Consider the following 13,945-nt stretch of genomic DNA (forward strand, 5'->3'; position numbering starts at 1 on the left):
GTGACCTGGGCCTGATAGATTTTGGCTATTCTTGTGGTGATCTGACCAAGGAGTAGGAGTGTGAAGGTGGGTGGTGACTGGCAAGAGCTGATGCAGCCGAGATAGCTTTTTAATTGTATCCTTGAAGGGGAGCCCAGGATGCATTTTGCGTTGCTATTTTAATCAGGGGTGATACCAGCTGCTTTGGTCTTTCTTGTATGCCAGGAGGATTCACAAGCCTTGGGCTATAATTCCCCCAGTGCGTTCAGAAGCTGACAGGCTCGTGTGTTGAACGGGGGGAGTGCAGTGGTTGGCAGGAGAAAGGGGAGTCTGCTGCTCGGGAAAGCTTACCAGGACAAGGGCATAAGTAGTTCTTCATTATTAAGTGCAGGTTGCTGATGTAAGAGCATCAAATAGGAGCCACAGAGTGTTTTGCTGGGCTTGAGAGCCCGTTGGGGCAGCTTTATTTGGAGACTAATTGGATTGCAGCTCAAAAGAGAAATTTCCTGTCTCTCATAACAGGATGAATGAGCTGGAATGGAGCTGTGCTACTGCAGGCAGGTTGCTCTGACTCTCTGCCAGCTCGGTTAAAGCAGCTCCATTAGGTCTGTGTGGCACAGCTGGGACACATCAGCCTCCTCCCAGTGGTGACGCTGGCTTAGAGCATCACCAGCCTGCAGAGTCAGGGCAAGGTCAGGTGCCAGGTGAAGGGTGTTGCTCATAAAACCTTTGCCTCTAGGGGTCAAGTCTGAGTAGCAGGGATGCTGTTGTGTGGCTGTAAAGAGTTACCAGGTGGTAATTCCTGGGAGAAAAGGGTGGAGGCTTCTCTTTAGACTTTCTAGTTGTTTATGTGGAGAAGATGAAGGAAGGGGATGAAGGTGTCTCCTCAGCACTTGCAGCAAGGTAAGCTCTGGTAGAACTATCAAGCCAAGACTAGCTTCATGTCTTTCTAGGCAAGAAGTAATACATGTTGGGGGGTCTCCACCTTGCTTTGCACAGTTGAACCATTGTTTCTGTTTTCCTTTGATAATGCATAAGACATTCCTTAGCTCTGAGAATCTGCTGGTAGTGCTGGGAACTGCCGTGTGGCCTCCACCTCACGTTCCATTCCTCCTTGGTCCCACATAAATCACAGACCACCAGATCTCCGATGGGCTGCTGTGTTTTTCTGGGCACCAAATGGTTTGTCAGCAGCTTTGGGCTTTGTAATTTTCTACTGCTGTGTCCACCTAACAAACCGATTCAACTCTTCCCCTCTTTTTCCTTTTTTTTATATTAAAGATGTTGACCTGCAAGTATGATACTATGTGAAAAGAACACTAATGGAGAGAGCTGACCTTTGCCTTTTTGTTTTCTTGCCAAACTAGTTTATCTCCTATTTACTTCCTCTGCTCCTTGTCTCCTTTCTATTTCAGTAGCTGGTCTGGAGCCTAATTCTAAAGGATGATGCATATGCATCCCTTGGGCATTTGCTGCAGGAGCATTTCCAGGGCTTCAGAAATGTCTCAGCATCTTAAGAGTCAGCTGTCATGTGTTTCAGAGCCAATGTTTTCTGTTGCCCTTGATGGCTCAGTGAAGATCACTGGGAGAATTAATGCCTGAGGGTGATTGTTTGGAACTGGAAGTGAGCAAAACAGGTCCCTGAAATGGGCATCTCCATCAGTCACTCCTGAATCGCTCTGCACTGGCCGGGGCTTTCTGCCGTTGCCTGGAAAACGCCTGGTCTTTTTTAGGTGCGATTTAAAGATATTATTGGGTTGATCTTGAAATGTTTCTATGCTACAACACCATAGAGAGACAGACGTGACCTCACTGTGTTAAATGCCACTGTGTCAGGGCAGGGGTCTAAAGTTTAATTTCCACAGGCTCGTTATGGAGCATTTCCAGACTCGTGACTGGGCTGAGTTCAGCTCTGGGGCAACATGACATCAAAGAGCTCCTGACAGGTGGAGGGAAGGGAGATGAGGAGTATCTGGGCAGACAGGGATGTGTATCCTGTGACTGCGTGGGAATGATGGGAAAGCAATTACTGGGAGCAGCATGAGGAATTAGGTGTAGGCATAGCATGTCAAGAATAAAAAGAGAGAAAGAAAGAGAGAGTTTCAGTACCAGAGGAGAAAACCTCCCTGTGAGAATTTCTGGACTGAGCAAATAGCCCTTATGGGAAAGGAGCAAAAATGGACTTTTTTCCATAGGAAATTCAAGATGTTGGACTCAGGAAGGGACATGTCTTGCAGAAGACATCCAGTCTCAGTCCCTTGAGAAGGACTAAGAGAAACTACTGGGGTTTTGTCTATAACTGACGAAGATAAGATTTTGTTAGGTTATTTATTTCCCCTCCAGAATGAAACTGCTTGTATTTGACCAGCCCACAGATACTTTGAGAAACACACCAGTGATCTTGATTTCCAGGCAAGAAGGAAAGGAAAAAACTGTGAAAACTGGAAGGTGGTAAGAACGACATCTGTAAGAGCATGCCAGCAACAGCGTTGTCTGTGTTGAGCAGCATTCAGAATATTCTGGAATATATTTGATACATGAAGGTTCTTATTCAAAACCAGCTCTTGCAACTGTGCTTCTTCTTGATGACTCTAAAAGATCAAGTATCGACACTTCTCACTCTTAAGGAACCTTTTTTTCTAACCTATCTAAATCTGTTCCTGCATTAATTGACCTGATAAATAATTACAAAAACTCATAGCAGACCTGTGTCTGTGCCACTAAGTAAAACCAAGCCAGAGGTAACACACTGTTTAACTCCCAGCAAGTTTCGCGTTCTGGCTTTAGCCTGTGCAGTCACCCAGACAGATGAGGAAGATGAGGGTGAAGAGCAGGGGCCTCTAGACGCCACCAAGGGCTGACTTGTCTCTGCTGATACTTTGTTTGTCCATGAACTTGAGCGTCCTTAGCACGGCAGGAGCAGTGGTGGAGTCAGTCCTGAGATGTGTTTAGTCCTGTCCCTGGAGCAGTTCCAGCAGGGTCAGGGCAAGCAGATGCTGTTCTTGTGGGACCAGACCATGATCAGAAACTGTGCTTGGCTGTCACCCAGCGGCTTGTGCTTGCCAAGGGTCTCATCTAGGAGCAAACTGGCAAGCAGAGCAGGGGGTGACTCCTTTAGGATGCTCCTGTCTCCACACCGTGCTGGTTCCTGGAGCTGGGTCAGACTCCCTGTGCCCGGCTCTGGCATTAACCTCTTGCCTCTGGGGGCCGGGCAGCGGTGAGGGAAGACAGGCTGATCCTACCTTTCTTCCTTATGAGTGACTGGCTTCATGGACCACTGTGGTCTCCTTCCTCCCTGCAGGAGTGCGTTTTCTTGGAGGTTTTGGTTATTATATGTTTTAAGATATATTTTATTGATTTATTTGTGCTTCAGGCTTTCACACAGAGGATCTGGAACTAGTGATGGTCTGGACTGTAGGCATCCGATAAGGAGGGGTGGGTACAACGACCAAATATTGTTTGAGGGAAATCATAATGGGTGCTTGAGTGAGAGAGAAGGCTCCAGGAGGGGCTTGGGCAACACCCGAAGTGTTTTGTGAGATACAGAGTTGCTGCCCATGTGGGGTGTGCAGATAAGGGAGCAGACGCAGGGAGTGCGAGAGGTGAGCAAGACCAGCCATTTGCCTGTGCTGAGGCTGAAGGGGACTGTGAAGCTTGGGGAGCAGGTTTGGGGCTACCCTGGAGGCAGAGGGGCTGAGATGGCCTCTCCCAGATCTTGGACTCAGGTGGTGACGTGGACAGGGGTGCACAGGAGCAGGGGGCTCCTGCCTTTGCAGGCTCCCAGTCACCTCAGGAACCCCGTGTGAAAGGCACATGCAGAAACAATCGCCCGCTCTGGAGCGCAGCAGCCACGGGGTTAAAAGGAGGCCAGAGATGGATTTCTGTTCTAGTTCTGCAGTTGCTGGAGAAAGGTTTCTTTTGTTTTGCAGAAGGGAACTCTAGGGATGGTTGTGGGATGAGGGGAAAAATGAGATATTTTGGAGGATAGCGTTTTGTTCATTATTACACTGTTTCTGATTCTCTTGTGATTTGGAGCAACCTTGTCATGTATTCATTAAAAATCTGATCCCTCTGTTTAAAATTGATATGAAATTTAAGGACAAAGGTAAAATTTTCGTAAAACCTGAAGTCTTGAAAATGATTCTGCCAGGGAAAAGAGTTGCGCAGGCCAGAGGGGTGTGTGCTGGAGCAGATCCCCTCGCCACGCTGCCGGCTGCCTTCACGGTGTGACCCGCTGCACCTGTGTTCAGTGGCACACGGTGCAATCTCCAGAGCCTTCCCAGTCCTGAAAAAGCCCTTTGAGCTAATTGGGTGATCATGCACGAATGCTGTAAAGCCTGCGCTTTAGACCTACTGCACCACCTCATGTCTCTGGCTAGATTCTCTCTAGTAGATTCAGCTTAAGGGCAGCGCACCTCGCCCACCAGTGCGTGTGTACAGTGTCCCCCGGAAAGGGAACAGTCCGGTTTGGGTCCCCTCTGGCTGAGGTATGTTGGCTCTTTTACCCGAGCTGCTGGAGGGTCTTGGCTTACTTCATTTTCTGCCTCAGAGCTCATTCTGTTCCCTCCTTAGCCAGGAGACAGTGTCTGCCCTTCTTGGGGGATGCCATTACTCAAGTAATGGTCAGGTCATGTCCTTGCACATGCTGCTGGAGTGATCTCTTGTGGAACTACTTAAAAAACAACTCTTACCTTGGGTCAAACGGTTCCTCTTATCAGATGCTGTGTTCTGCATCTGCCTAGCCCAGCGCTTACTGTGCACTTCAGTGAGACATGATGATGATTGATCCGTTAACTGCATCCAGAATGTATTTATTGGTTTCTTAAGTTGGGGTTTTGGTGGGAAGATGTGGTCACCAGGCAGGTATTTTGGATGACTCTTAAGGAGCGAAGCTCTCGTTGCTCATGCAAATGCTCAAGACATAAAAAATTTAACCAGGTGCTTTGCCATCATGTAAAGGCTGAAGAAAGGATTTAAACCTTAATGGTGAGAGGCTACAGCTCTGTCACCTTCTATGCTGTAACACGGCTTCATGCTGTAACACGTTTCATTATAAACATTTGGTGACTGTGGGGGAGAGAATGAAGCTTGGGGGCAAAACCGAGGCAGAGGCTTCCCCAGAGGGTGAATTAGGAGGAAAGCAGCTGCTGAAGGATCTCGTGTTAGCACAGCTGCAGGTTTCCGACCGAAGAGCTGCTGCCGGGGAGGAGCTGCCGGGAGGGAGGAGATCAGGCTCTGGCTCTGAAGGTTGTGTGTCAGGTTTCCATGCAGAGCACGTGTGGATAATGCGAGCTGCAAACGCTGCTGCCTGCTCCAGCCGCCAGCACAGAGCCAGCCGGGAGCATGGGGCAGGTGGCTTGGAAGGGTTTATTTCTATCGCTTTTTGACTATAAGACGGAGAAATACGTCATTGCGAAGAACAAGAAGGTGGGGATCCTCTATCGAGTGGTGCAGCTCTCAATCCTGGCTTACCTGGTGGGGTAAGAATCACCCTGTGTTTCACGTAGTGCTGTGGTTGTATTTGCTTGCTCTGTTGTGATGAAGATTAATGTAGGATACTCTGCTATGCCTTATGATTCTAATGCAGGTAGTTATGCTTGTTTATACAGCTGGATTTTGTAATGTCTGATAGATTATAACTGATTTTTCACCTGCTAGGGATCACTAGATTCAGCCAGATTCAGCTCCACTTTACAGATTAACATGGGGTTAAGAATACATCAAACGGCACTATGGCTTGGTACTGCATTATTTATGCCTTTATTTCTGTATTCGGCAGGAACGGTGCCAAACCTTAACACCTGACTCATTAGAAACAACAGCATTTATGGCCACGGTTGCTGAGCCTTGAGACAAACCCGGGCTTGTCTGCAAGACGTGTTTGAGTCTAGATGGGAGGGAAGGAAGCACGAAGTGGCAGTTTTCTTTGCCAGAGTGGGCTGCGGCAGCCGGGATTGTGGAGGCTGAGGCAGCATGAAAGTCAGCTGCCTTGCATTTTTTCCAGAGCAGGGCAAATTGGCATGGAGATAACTAGAGCACCTCTCAAAAAAGGCCCAGTTCTGCAAGAGGCTGGTCACGCTGCCATGGAAGGAGCACCGCGATACTCCTTGCGGCTTGCAGGCTCAGACCTGGAATTATCCAGCCTCTGTGGTGCCTGTGCCGTTGCTCACTGAGTTTTTGAGGCTTTGCAGAACGTGATTCAGAAGTCTCTGCCCTCACTGTCTGTGCTTCTGAGTCCCTTCACCTTTCTCACACCTCGTGTTTTCACTGATTAAATATAGCAGAGTCATTTTTACGTGCTGGGTTTATTTATAGAGAAGTGTACAGTTTCAGAGCCCCTGTTAGTTAGCAGGGCAGAGATGAAGTCTCAGCAGTCTGGCATGTATTAGCTGCCAAAGGAGGAATCCTATAGATAACGTTGCTGAGGACACATCCTCTGTCCAAGAGGGATATGGCCTGACCAGTGACCATGAGTGTTCAGAGACTGCCTGGGCCGTGCTGGCTATTTTCTTCCCCAGGCAGCTATTGCCTGCTGCAAACCTTTGACCCCGACACTGACGGTGCCTGCAGTGACTCCCTTGTGGCAGGGGCTCACGGCAGCGGGCGGTGTTATGCTGATGTCTCACTGCTTGGTTGCCTACCTGTACCCACACCTGTTCAGAGGCTGCCTCAGGGGTTGTGAGCATCAAACTCCTCTGCATCCTTTCTTGTGTGTAGTTGCTGTTTTCTTCCCCAATTTGCTCTGGAGAATGTAAGGGTCTGCTTTGTAGCCCCCCAGGAGAGAAAACCGAGCATCTCAGAAAAACAGGCACCTTCCCAGCTGTGGGGAACGTTGTTATTACTGAGGTTTGTTGTGAGTAGCGGATGAAGGGCAGCGTATGTCAGTGCTGCTCAGCCCTGAGATGGCTGCTTTCCCTTTCCAGGTCGGTGCCCTGCAAAGGGGAGCTCTGCCAGCAAACGCAGCCTTTGTTCCCTCTCCCAAACATGTCCCAGCACCCTGAGCTGCTTCAAGGGTCTGGGTGATCTTTCGTCATGGCAGGTGGCTTTGGCAGTATTGTGGAGAAGCTGGAGGCACTTTATTTAACCCACAGATGTTTTCACTCAGATTTCTGTTAGTGATATGCAGTTCCCCTGCTGGAATTGCATCTCCCCAGCCATGATCTGGTGTGGAACCAGTAGCTAATGGCAGGCTGCTAAAACGGGAGAGAGATGTATTTGTGAAACCAACCATACTCCTCACTGTAACTTGCAAACCTCCTATTATTTTTAATCCTGATGAGCACAGAGCCCTGTCCTCCCCTTCCCATCACGGCTGCTGAGCACAGCACAGAAGATTTCGTTAGGTGTGGGGTCTTGAATCTGACTTTTCCCCTAGTGCTGTAGATAAGCACAGCTTACTTGAAGGAATTTGTTCTAACTGTGTCGTATTGGCTGCACGTGGGTTGGTGTCATTGGCATGTTTTGATTTTCCCCATGAACAGTGTTTGGTCTTGGTGTAATTTTTCTCCAACTCATTCCCTTGACCCCACTTGTTGATGCTGCTGCCTGCTGTGTCTTCACAGGTGGGTGTTTGTTGTTAAGAAAGGCTATCAGGATACAGACACATCCCTCCAGAGCTCTGTCATCACTAAGCTGAAAGGGGTAGCCTTCACCAACACGTCGGAGCTGGGGGAGAGGCTGTGGGATGTTGCAGACTACGTCATCCCTCCACAGGTGGGCATCACCCTGGTCCTGTCATCTCTGCAGTTCAGGTAGAAAGATATCTTGCAGCATGGTTGCTGGTGGAAAGGCTGAAGTCATGTATCCAGATCTTTCCTGTGAATAAGCAAGAGGTGGGCTACAAGAAAGAGATGCTGTGCCTTCTCTTAGGTCTTTCCAGCAAATATCAAAGCAGCCTTGTCTCTCTCGTAAAGGTCCGTAATATTTGGCAAGCAGAACTTTGCAAGCAGAAGTCCTGTGGACGTCAGTGGAGCTGCTCAGCTGAGCAAAGTGTCTGCTTGCCTCCACTCCTGGGCTGGAGAGAGCCAGGTAGCAGAGCAGGAGGCAGTGAGGGTTGAGAGAAATCCCATTTTTCTTGTGCTTTTCTTTGGTGGTTGATTGTTAAGGGGAAACCATTAAGGGGAAAAGTTACCTATTCTAGCTTTTTGCTGAATGTGGGGAAGGGACCAAATAGAAGCTGTAAATATGCAAAGAAAGGAAGGTTCTGGAATGGGAGTCAGCCATGCATTTTGCAGCTTTGCCTGAATACAGAGAAAACACTACACTGCCAGAAATAAGGATGTTAGAGACGAAAATGCAGTGGTCCCTCCTTGCATGTCTTCAACAGTGATCCCAATGGCTCAGTAAAGGGATCTGTATTCTTTCCGTTACAGACACGCTAGAAGTGCTGCGTTTTGTTTTATCACGTGTCCACGGTGCTGCCCTAAATCTGCTCCTGCGCTGTGTCCGGCTGCCTTGCTCCGTGAGCTCGGGCTTGTAACGGTGCAGCTGGGGCAGAGAGCGTGACCCTGGCTGAGACAAACACACACAGCTCTGCACCGGGACGGGGCCTTTGGTCCGTGATCAGGCACCACATCCTCATGGAAAAGGAGAATCGAGCAGCCAGCAAGGCAAGGCTCAGCAGTGCTGCTCACACAGTCTCTGAAGCAGAACCCTTTAAACCATAGAGACCTACCCACCTCATCTAAACAACAAATACCCAGACAAAGGATGTTGTTGTATCTCAGCCTGAAAAGTGTCAGGAGAGAGGGAGCAAAGAGCTGCATCTTCCTTGTAATGGGTATTTTAAGAGCAGAACAGGTTTTCTAACTCTTCCTGCCTTATTTTTTTTATCCTAGGGTGAAAATGTCTTCTTTGTCATGACGAATCTGATTGTGACGCCAAACCAGAGGCAAGCCACGTGTCCTGAGGTAGGAAGAACTGAGCCCCTTGGCTCCCAGATCCCTACAAAACTGGGGGTAAGAACTGACAGAGGACACCAGGGGAGCATCGAACACAGGAAGGATGAAAGGCGAACAGTTTTTTTTCTGTGGTGTAATATCTCAGTTGGGAAAATCAGACTGGTTACTGCAAACCTGGGAGGTTCAGCTGTCTTGATTTCCAGAGGCATTGATCATGTAGAGCCTTGCCGACTTTAGTTGAAGTTGTTGGACATCTGCCCAGCTGGAGATGAGACTAAAGCAGTGATTGCTCAGGGTCGGAAAAGGCCATGGGAAAACATCTTAGAGGTGACTCAGTCTAGTTACGGGGAGAGGAGACTTTTTCTAAGAGCCCCGTGCTGGGAAAGGTGGAGTATTGAGGCTTTTGTTACCTTCAGGACATGGGAGGGTGCTCGGTACCTTCCAGACTGTCCCTTCTGGGCCAGAGGCGTTGAGGTTTTGCCATGCTGTGTTGAAATGTTCTCTGCAGAGACATGGTTCAGAGTGTGCTGGAGCCTGGGGCAGGAGGACTCTGGCTGTCCAGGGAGCACTGTCTCCATGTAGCAGAGATGAAGTTTTCCACATCGCAAGCAGAGGGGCAGCCCAGGCCGAGGGCACAGCGAGCTTGTTCGCGACGCGGCTGTCCTCTAGCGGCTGCAGCCGACAGGAGGGTAACTTTGAGCTCAGTGAGCTCGTAGCTTGAATCGAAGTTAGGGCCATCTCTGCAGGCGAAGTTCTGTGGCCTCCTGCTTGGTCTTGGTGAGTGAGGTGATGTCTGGGTGTTTCCACAGCCTGCCCCTCTCCAGATGGAGCTGAGCTCGAAAGCAGGACGGCGTAGCTGGGCCGTGGTGTTGCTGGTGGTGCAAAGCTGTGGAGCTGCTTGCACATGACCTGCAGTTACAGCCTCGGCTGCACGTTTTCGGTGTTCACAATCATACAGAGGATTCACCCCATGAGCAGCGCTTTCTTATGCCTCCGAGTCTCATGTTCTGACGCAGGTCTCACTTCTGTCCTCTTCCACTTTGCAGAGCGAGAGCATTCCTGATGCCGTGTGTTACCAGGACGAGGACTGCCCGGCAGGCAAAGCAGTGGTGGCTGGCAACGGTAAGGGAAGGGTCCCTCCTCCTCCACCGTTTCTCCGAGAAGCAGGTTCCTTCAGAGGCTACCCCAGGGATCTCTGATTACAGAGCGTAGCAAGGACTTTCTTTTCTTTACCATCTTTAATAACAGTTGCTGCCTTGCTTACAGCTCTGTGGTGGCTGGGCCAGAGCACCCTGGGGCTGCTCAGAGGCAACAAGAGAGTTGATGTTCCGGCTGAGAGGCCCTTTCACAGCAGGGAGGGGGGCTGAGGGTGGCAATGAAAAGCATCTGATTTTTGTGTGTCCTGCAGGCAAGGAGAGGAGGTGGCTGCTCTCTGTGACCTGTTCTGTGATGTCTGTGCTGCAGGGGTTAAGACTGGCCGTTGTTTGAAAGACAGGGACAGTATCAGAGGGACTTGTGAGATACTGGCCTGGTGCCCAGTGGAGAAGAGATCCAAGCCCAAGTATGTGGCCATTTCATGCTGTTTCCAAGCTTGAGTTGCTTGGCTTGTGTGTCATTCAGGGCAGTTTCTGGGTTCCCTCTGCTTGGATGCTTGCTTGAACGTTGGCTGTTCCAGCACAGGAGGGAGCTCTACACGGCCCCCTGGCATGACTGACCCTCTGCTCCTCCCTGCTTGGCTCACAGCTGTCCCAGGGCTGCTTCCAGCTCTCAGGGCTTCCCCTCAACCTGCACACTGCTCACCAAGACCTTGCTGGCACCATAGGGAAAGTGGCACGGCTGGCTGAGTGCCACGGGATGAAAACTAGCTGTTCCTAAAATGCCAAATCAAGTTTTAGCATGTGGGCAGGATACAAACGTAAAATAGAAAACAAGCCCTTCTCTTCCAGGAAACCCCTTCTCGCCGGTGCAGAAAACTTCACTGTTTACATCAAGAACTCAATCCTCTTCCCCAAATTTAAGTTCTCCAAGTAAGTGCAGGTGCTCAGAGACCCCTCTATCCTCTCCACCACAGAATCAATGACCTCGATTTGCTCCACTGCCCTTCTGCTCCCTGAGGGTTGAGGCAGAGGTGGATTTCCCTCTTCCCTACATGCAGGATGAATGTGCTGGCAACCGACGAGTCCTACCTGAAGAGGTGCCGCTACAGCACAGAACATCCCTACTGCCCCATCTTCCTCCTGGGGGACATCATCCAGTGGGCTGGGAGTGACTTCCAGGAAATGGCCTCGGAGGTAGGAGTGCCCCCTGGGCTCGTGTGGCTTCCGGGCTGTCTGCACTGCCCGCTGGGGGGTTTTGAGAGGAGCCACAGGAGACTACCCAGGGAGCTCTCTCCTGTCCAGGGTGTAGTGGAGAGATGCTGGTTCTTTAAAATCACGCTGGTTCCATTTATCCTGTCCCCAGGGAATGGCAGGCAAGGCAATATAGGTCCTCTGGAAGAGATAGTTGAGTCGGTTTTCTGCTATTCGGGGCTGCTCAAACCTCTGCTCTGCCAGCATGGTTTCTTTGTTTAATTTTGACATTACTACAGCTTTAGCTTAAACCCAGAACTCTGGAAGGCTGGTGAGGCTTCTCTGCTTGGAGAACACCACCCCAGGAGGCTTCCCCTGTGGGAAACGGACACGTTTCTACTTGTAGTCCTGGGGCTGCGGCACCGAACAGGCTGTGACCCAGTGAGTGAAGCCCAGGGGGGAAGATGGAGCCAGTCCGAGGCATCCTGGGAAGCACAGGGTGAAAACAGCGCAGGCTTTGTGCAGGCTTCTGCACTCATGAACCTCACCCCTGCAAAAAGGAGCCTCTTTTCTACTGAAGTATGTTACAGCCACTTAAATTCATGAAATTAGCATCCTGGGGTGAGGAACTGCCTTCTAGGATACCAGCACAGGGAAAGCGATGGTTATGTGATTAATATCATAAGTGTGAACTTAGCCCATCCAGAAGTGTGTGTGCTCGTGTCTGTAACCAGAAGTGTCACTGTTCTTATACCCGAGGAAAACTTGCACAAGGATCTGACAAATTTGAAAACATTAATTGAACTAAGCTTAAAAAACTCACGCTGTCTCTCTCTTTCGTTAAGGGTGGTGTGATAGGAATTCAGATTGAATGGAACTGTGATCTTGATAAAGCCCCTTCTGAATGTAATCCTCACTATTCTTTTAGCCGTCTGGATAACAATTTTGCAGAAAAGTCCATCTCTTCTGGGTACAACTTCAGGTAACTAAAGGAGAGAATATGATGCAGCCTCACGGTTGGGCTGAGATGGTTTGACTCACAGGCACTGGAGGTTGGCAGTGAAATGGTGCCAGACTGTGCCGGGCACTGCCCCAGCCACGCATGTTGCTGTGAGGGGAAGGATCCTCGTGGGGTGAATCCTTCAAGCTAAAGCAGTTTTTGATCGGGAATAACTCTGAAGCAAAACCCAGTATGTTCTTGTATGTTGGGGACAGATAATGGAGCTAAAATCAGCGCTGTTGTATTCCAGGTTTGCCAAATATTACCGGGATGCGGAGGGGGTTGACTACCGGACGCTCATTAAAGCATATGGAATCCGCTTTGATGTGATGGTAAACGGCAAGGTGAGGTGCCAGGCCAGCGTATTTCAGAGCTGGGAGAGAAAAAAGGGGGGGAACAAGGGGGTGGGATTTCTCAGTGGGAAGGCAGCTCCGGGATGAGAACAGGCTCTCGCCAACCATCCACGTGGAGTCAGTGCTACGTAAGGAGATGACCTGGAGTGTGGATGAGTCTGCATCTCTTCCACCTGAAAACAGGCTAAAGTCTGACAGAAATCAACCTGTCCCAGAGACTTGTTTTCCATGCGAAGGCACTGCAGAAAAAAGAAGCCTCATCCAGGGGTGACCCAAGCTCAGAAATGCAGCCATGGACAGCTGGATCCGAGACGCACGCAGACCTTTAGCCTCCGAGATTATTCACTGCAAATCTTCTGTGGCTGTGCCTGCTGCTTGTTAATGAAACACACCCAGAGGCACTCATAGCTTCCCCTGCGTAATACCACACCTTTAAATTTGTTTCTTGGGTTCTTTTATGGAGTACTTCATGACCTCTTTTATTTTAGGCAGGGAAATTTAACATCATTCCCACCATTATCAATATTGGCTCGGGGGTCGCTCTCATGGGAGCGGTAAGTGAATGTATTTTCTTAAAGTAACGTATTGGGACCCAGGTGCCTCATTTAGCTGTTGGGAGGATGAAATGGGACAGTTGGTTTATAACTGCTCCAGCAGACTTATTGCTATTCTGCCTGGTCAGTCAGGAGTGTGTCTCTGTCCTGACATAGTGGCATTTTAAATGTACCCTGTAGTCTAAATACCTCTAAGATTACATGGAGTATGAAGGAAAATGCAGCTTCTGCAAGTTATTCTTTAGTGAGTGCTCACTGCTAATTAGATCAGAATGCTTCCTCTTCCACCAAAACACAAGTTCTTTGTCTTTGCAGGGAGCTTTCTTTTGTGACCTGGTGCTGCTGTATCTGATTAAAAAGAGTAACTTTTATCGAGGCAAAAAGTACGAGGAAGTAAAGTAAGTGGGCTTGGCTTTGTGTTTAAAGATAATTGCTTTCTTGTTAGCACTAATAGAAATAGGAGGAGATACAGGAACACAGTAAACAGTAATAGCAAACAAAGGCCTATTCCAGGAAATTATATTCCTCCAAAGGATTTTAGCCAAGTTACTCCCTTCATAATTAATTGCTGCAGTTAGTTAGGGAGCAAAGGATCGTGCTGTGTCATGGTTGGGCTATAAATGGCCTTGCACCATCAGTCCATAATCACCACGGATGGAATTGGGGCAGCTCCAAGAGCTCCAGAGCTTCATGAAACTGAGAACTGGGGCTTTAGCTGTATGGAGGGTGACAGCCTTTGTGGTAAAGTCTGAGAGGCTTGGCTGGGAGCCTCTTGCCAGCTTTGCTTCCTGACGCAGAAATAACCTGCTTATCTTGTCTGTCACCTTTGCTTGTTTCCTCAGGTCCAGTTCCAGGAAATCGTTATCTAGCC

The 13,945-nt window shown here is 49.3% G+C and overlaps 1 protein-coding gene across 2 annotated transcripts; it reads left to right on the forward strand.

The window, feature by feature from the left end:
- The first annotated feature begins 5,280 nt into the window (after nucleotides 1-5,280).
- On the forward strand, nucleotides 5,281-13,476 carry P2RX5 (purinergic receptor P2X, ligand-gated ion channel, 5). 2 transcript variants are annotated; one of them, XM_009871917.1, is made up of 10 exons: nucleotides 5,281-5,459; nucleotides 7,542-7,692; nucleotides 8,817-8,888; nucleotides 9,926-10,001; nucleotides 10,344-10,440; nucleotides 10,826-10,906; nucleotides 11,035-11,170; nucleotides 12,013-12,149; nucleotides 12,418-12,511; nucleotides 13,390-13,476. In XM_009871917.1, the coding sequence occupies exons 1-10, from the start codon at nucleotides 5,323-5,325 to the stop codon at nucleotides 13,474-13,476; spliced, it is 1,068 nt and encodes a 355-aa protein (XP_009870219.1). In that variant the 5' UTR covers nucleotides 5,281-5,322. The 2 variants fall into 2 exon arrangements, with proteins under 2 accessions (XP_009870219.1, XP_009870221.1); XM_009871919.1 differs by lacking the exon at nucleotides 8,817-8,888 and having other exon boundaries at nucleotides 5,323-5,459.
- Nucleotides 13,477-13,945: the final 469 nt, after the last annotated feature.

This window comes from Apaloderma vittatum, unplaced genomic scaffold (genome assembly GCF_000703405.1).
Source record: "Apaloderma vittatum isolate BGI_N311 unplaced genomic scaffold, ASM70340v1 scaffold37166, whole genome shotgun sequence".
Taxonomy (NCBI): Eukaryota; Metazoa; Chordata; class Aves; order Trogoniformes; family Trogonidae; genus Apaloderma; species Apaloderma vittatum.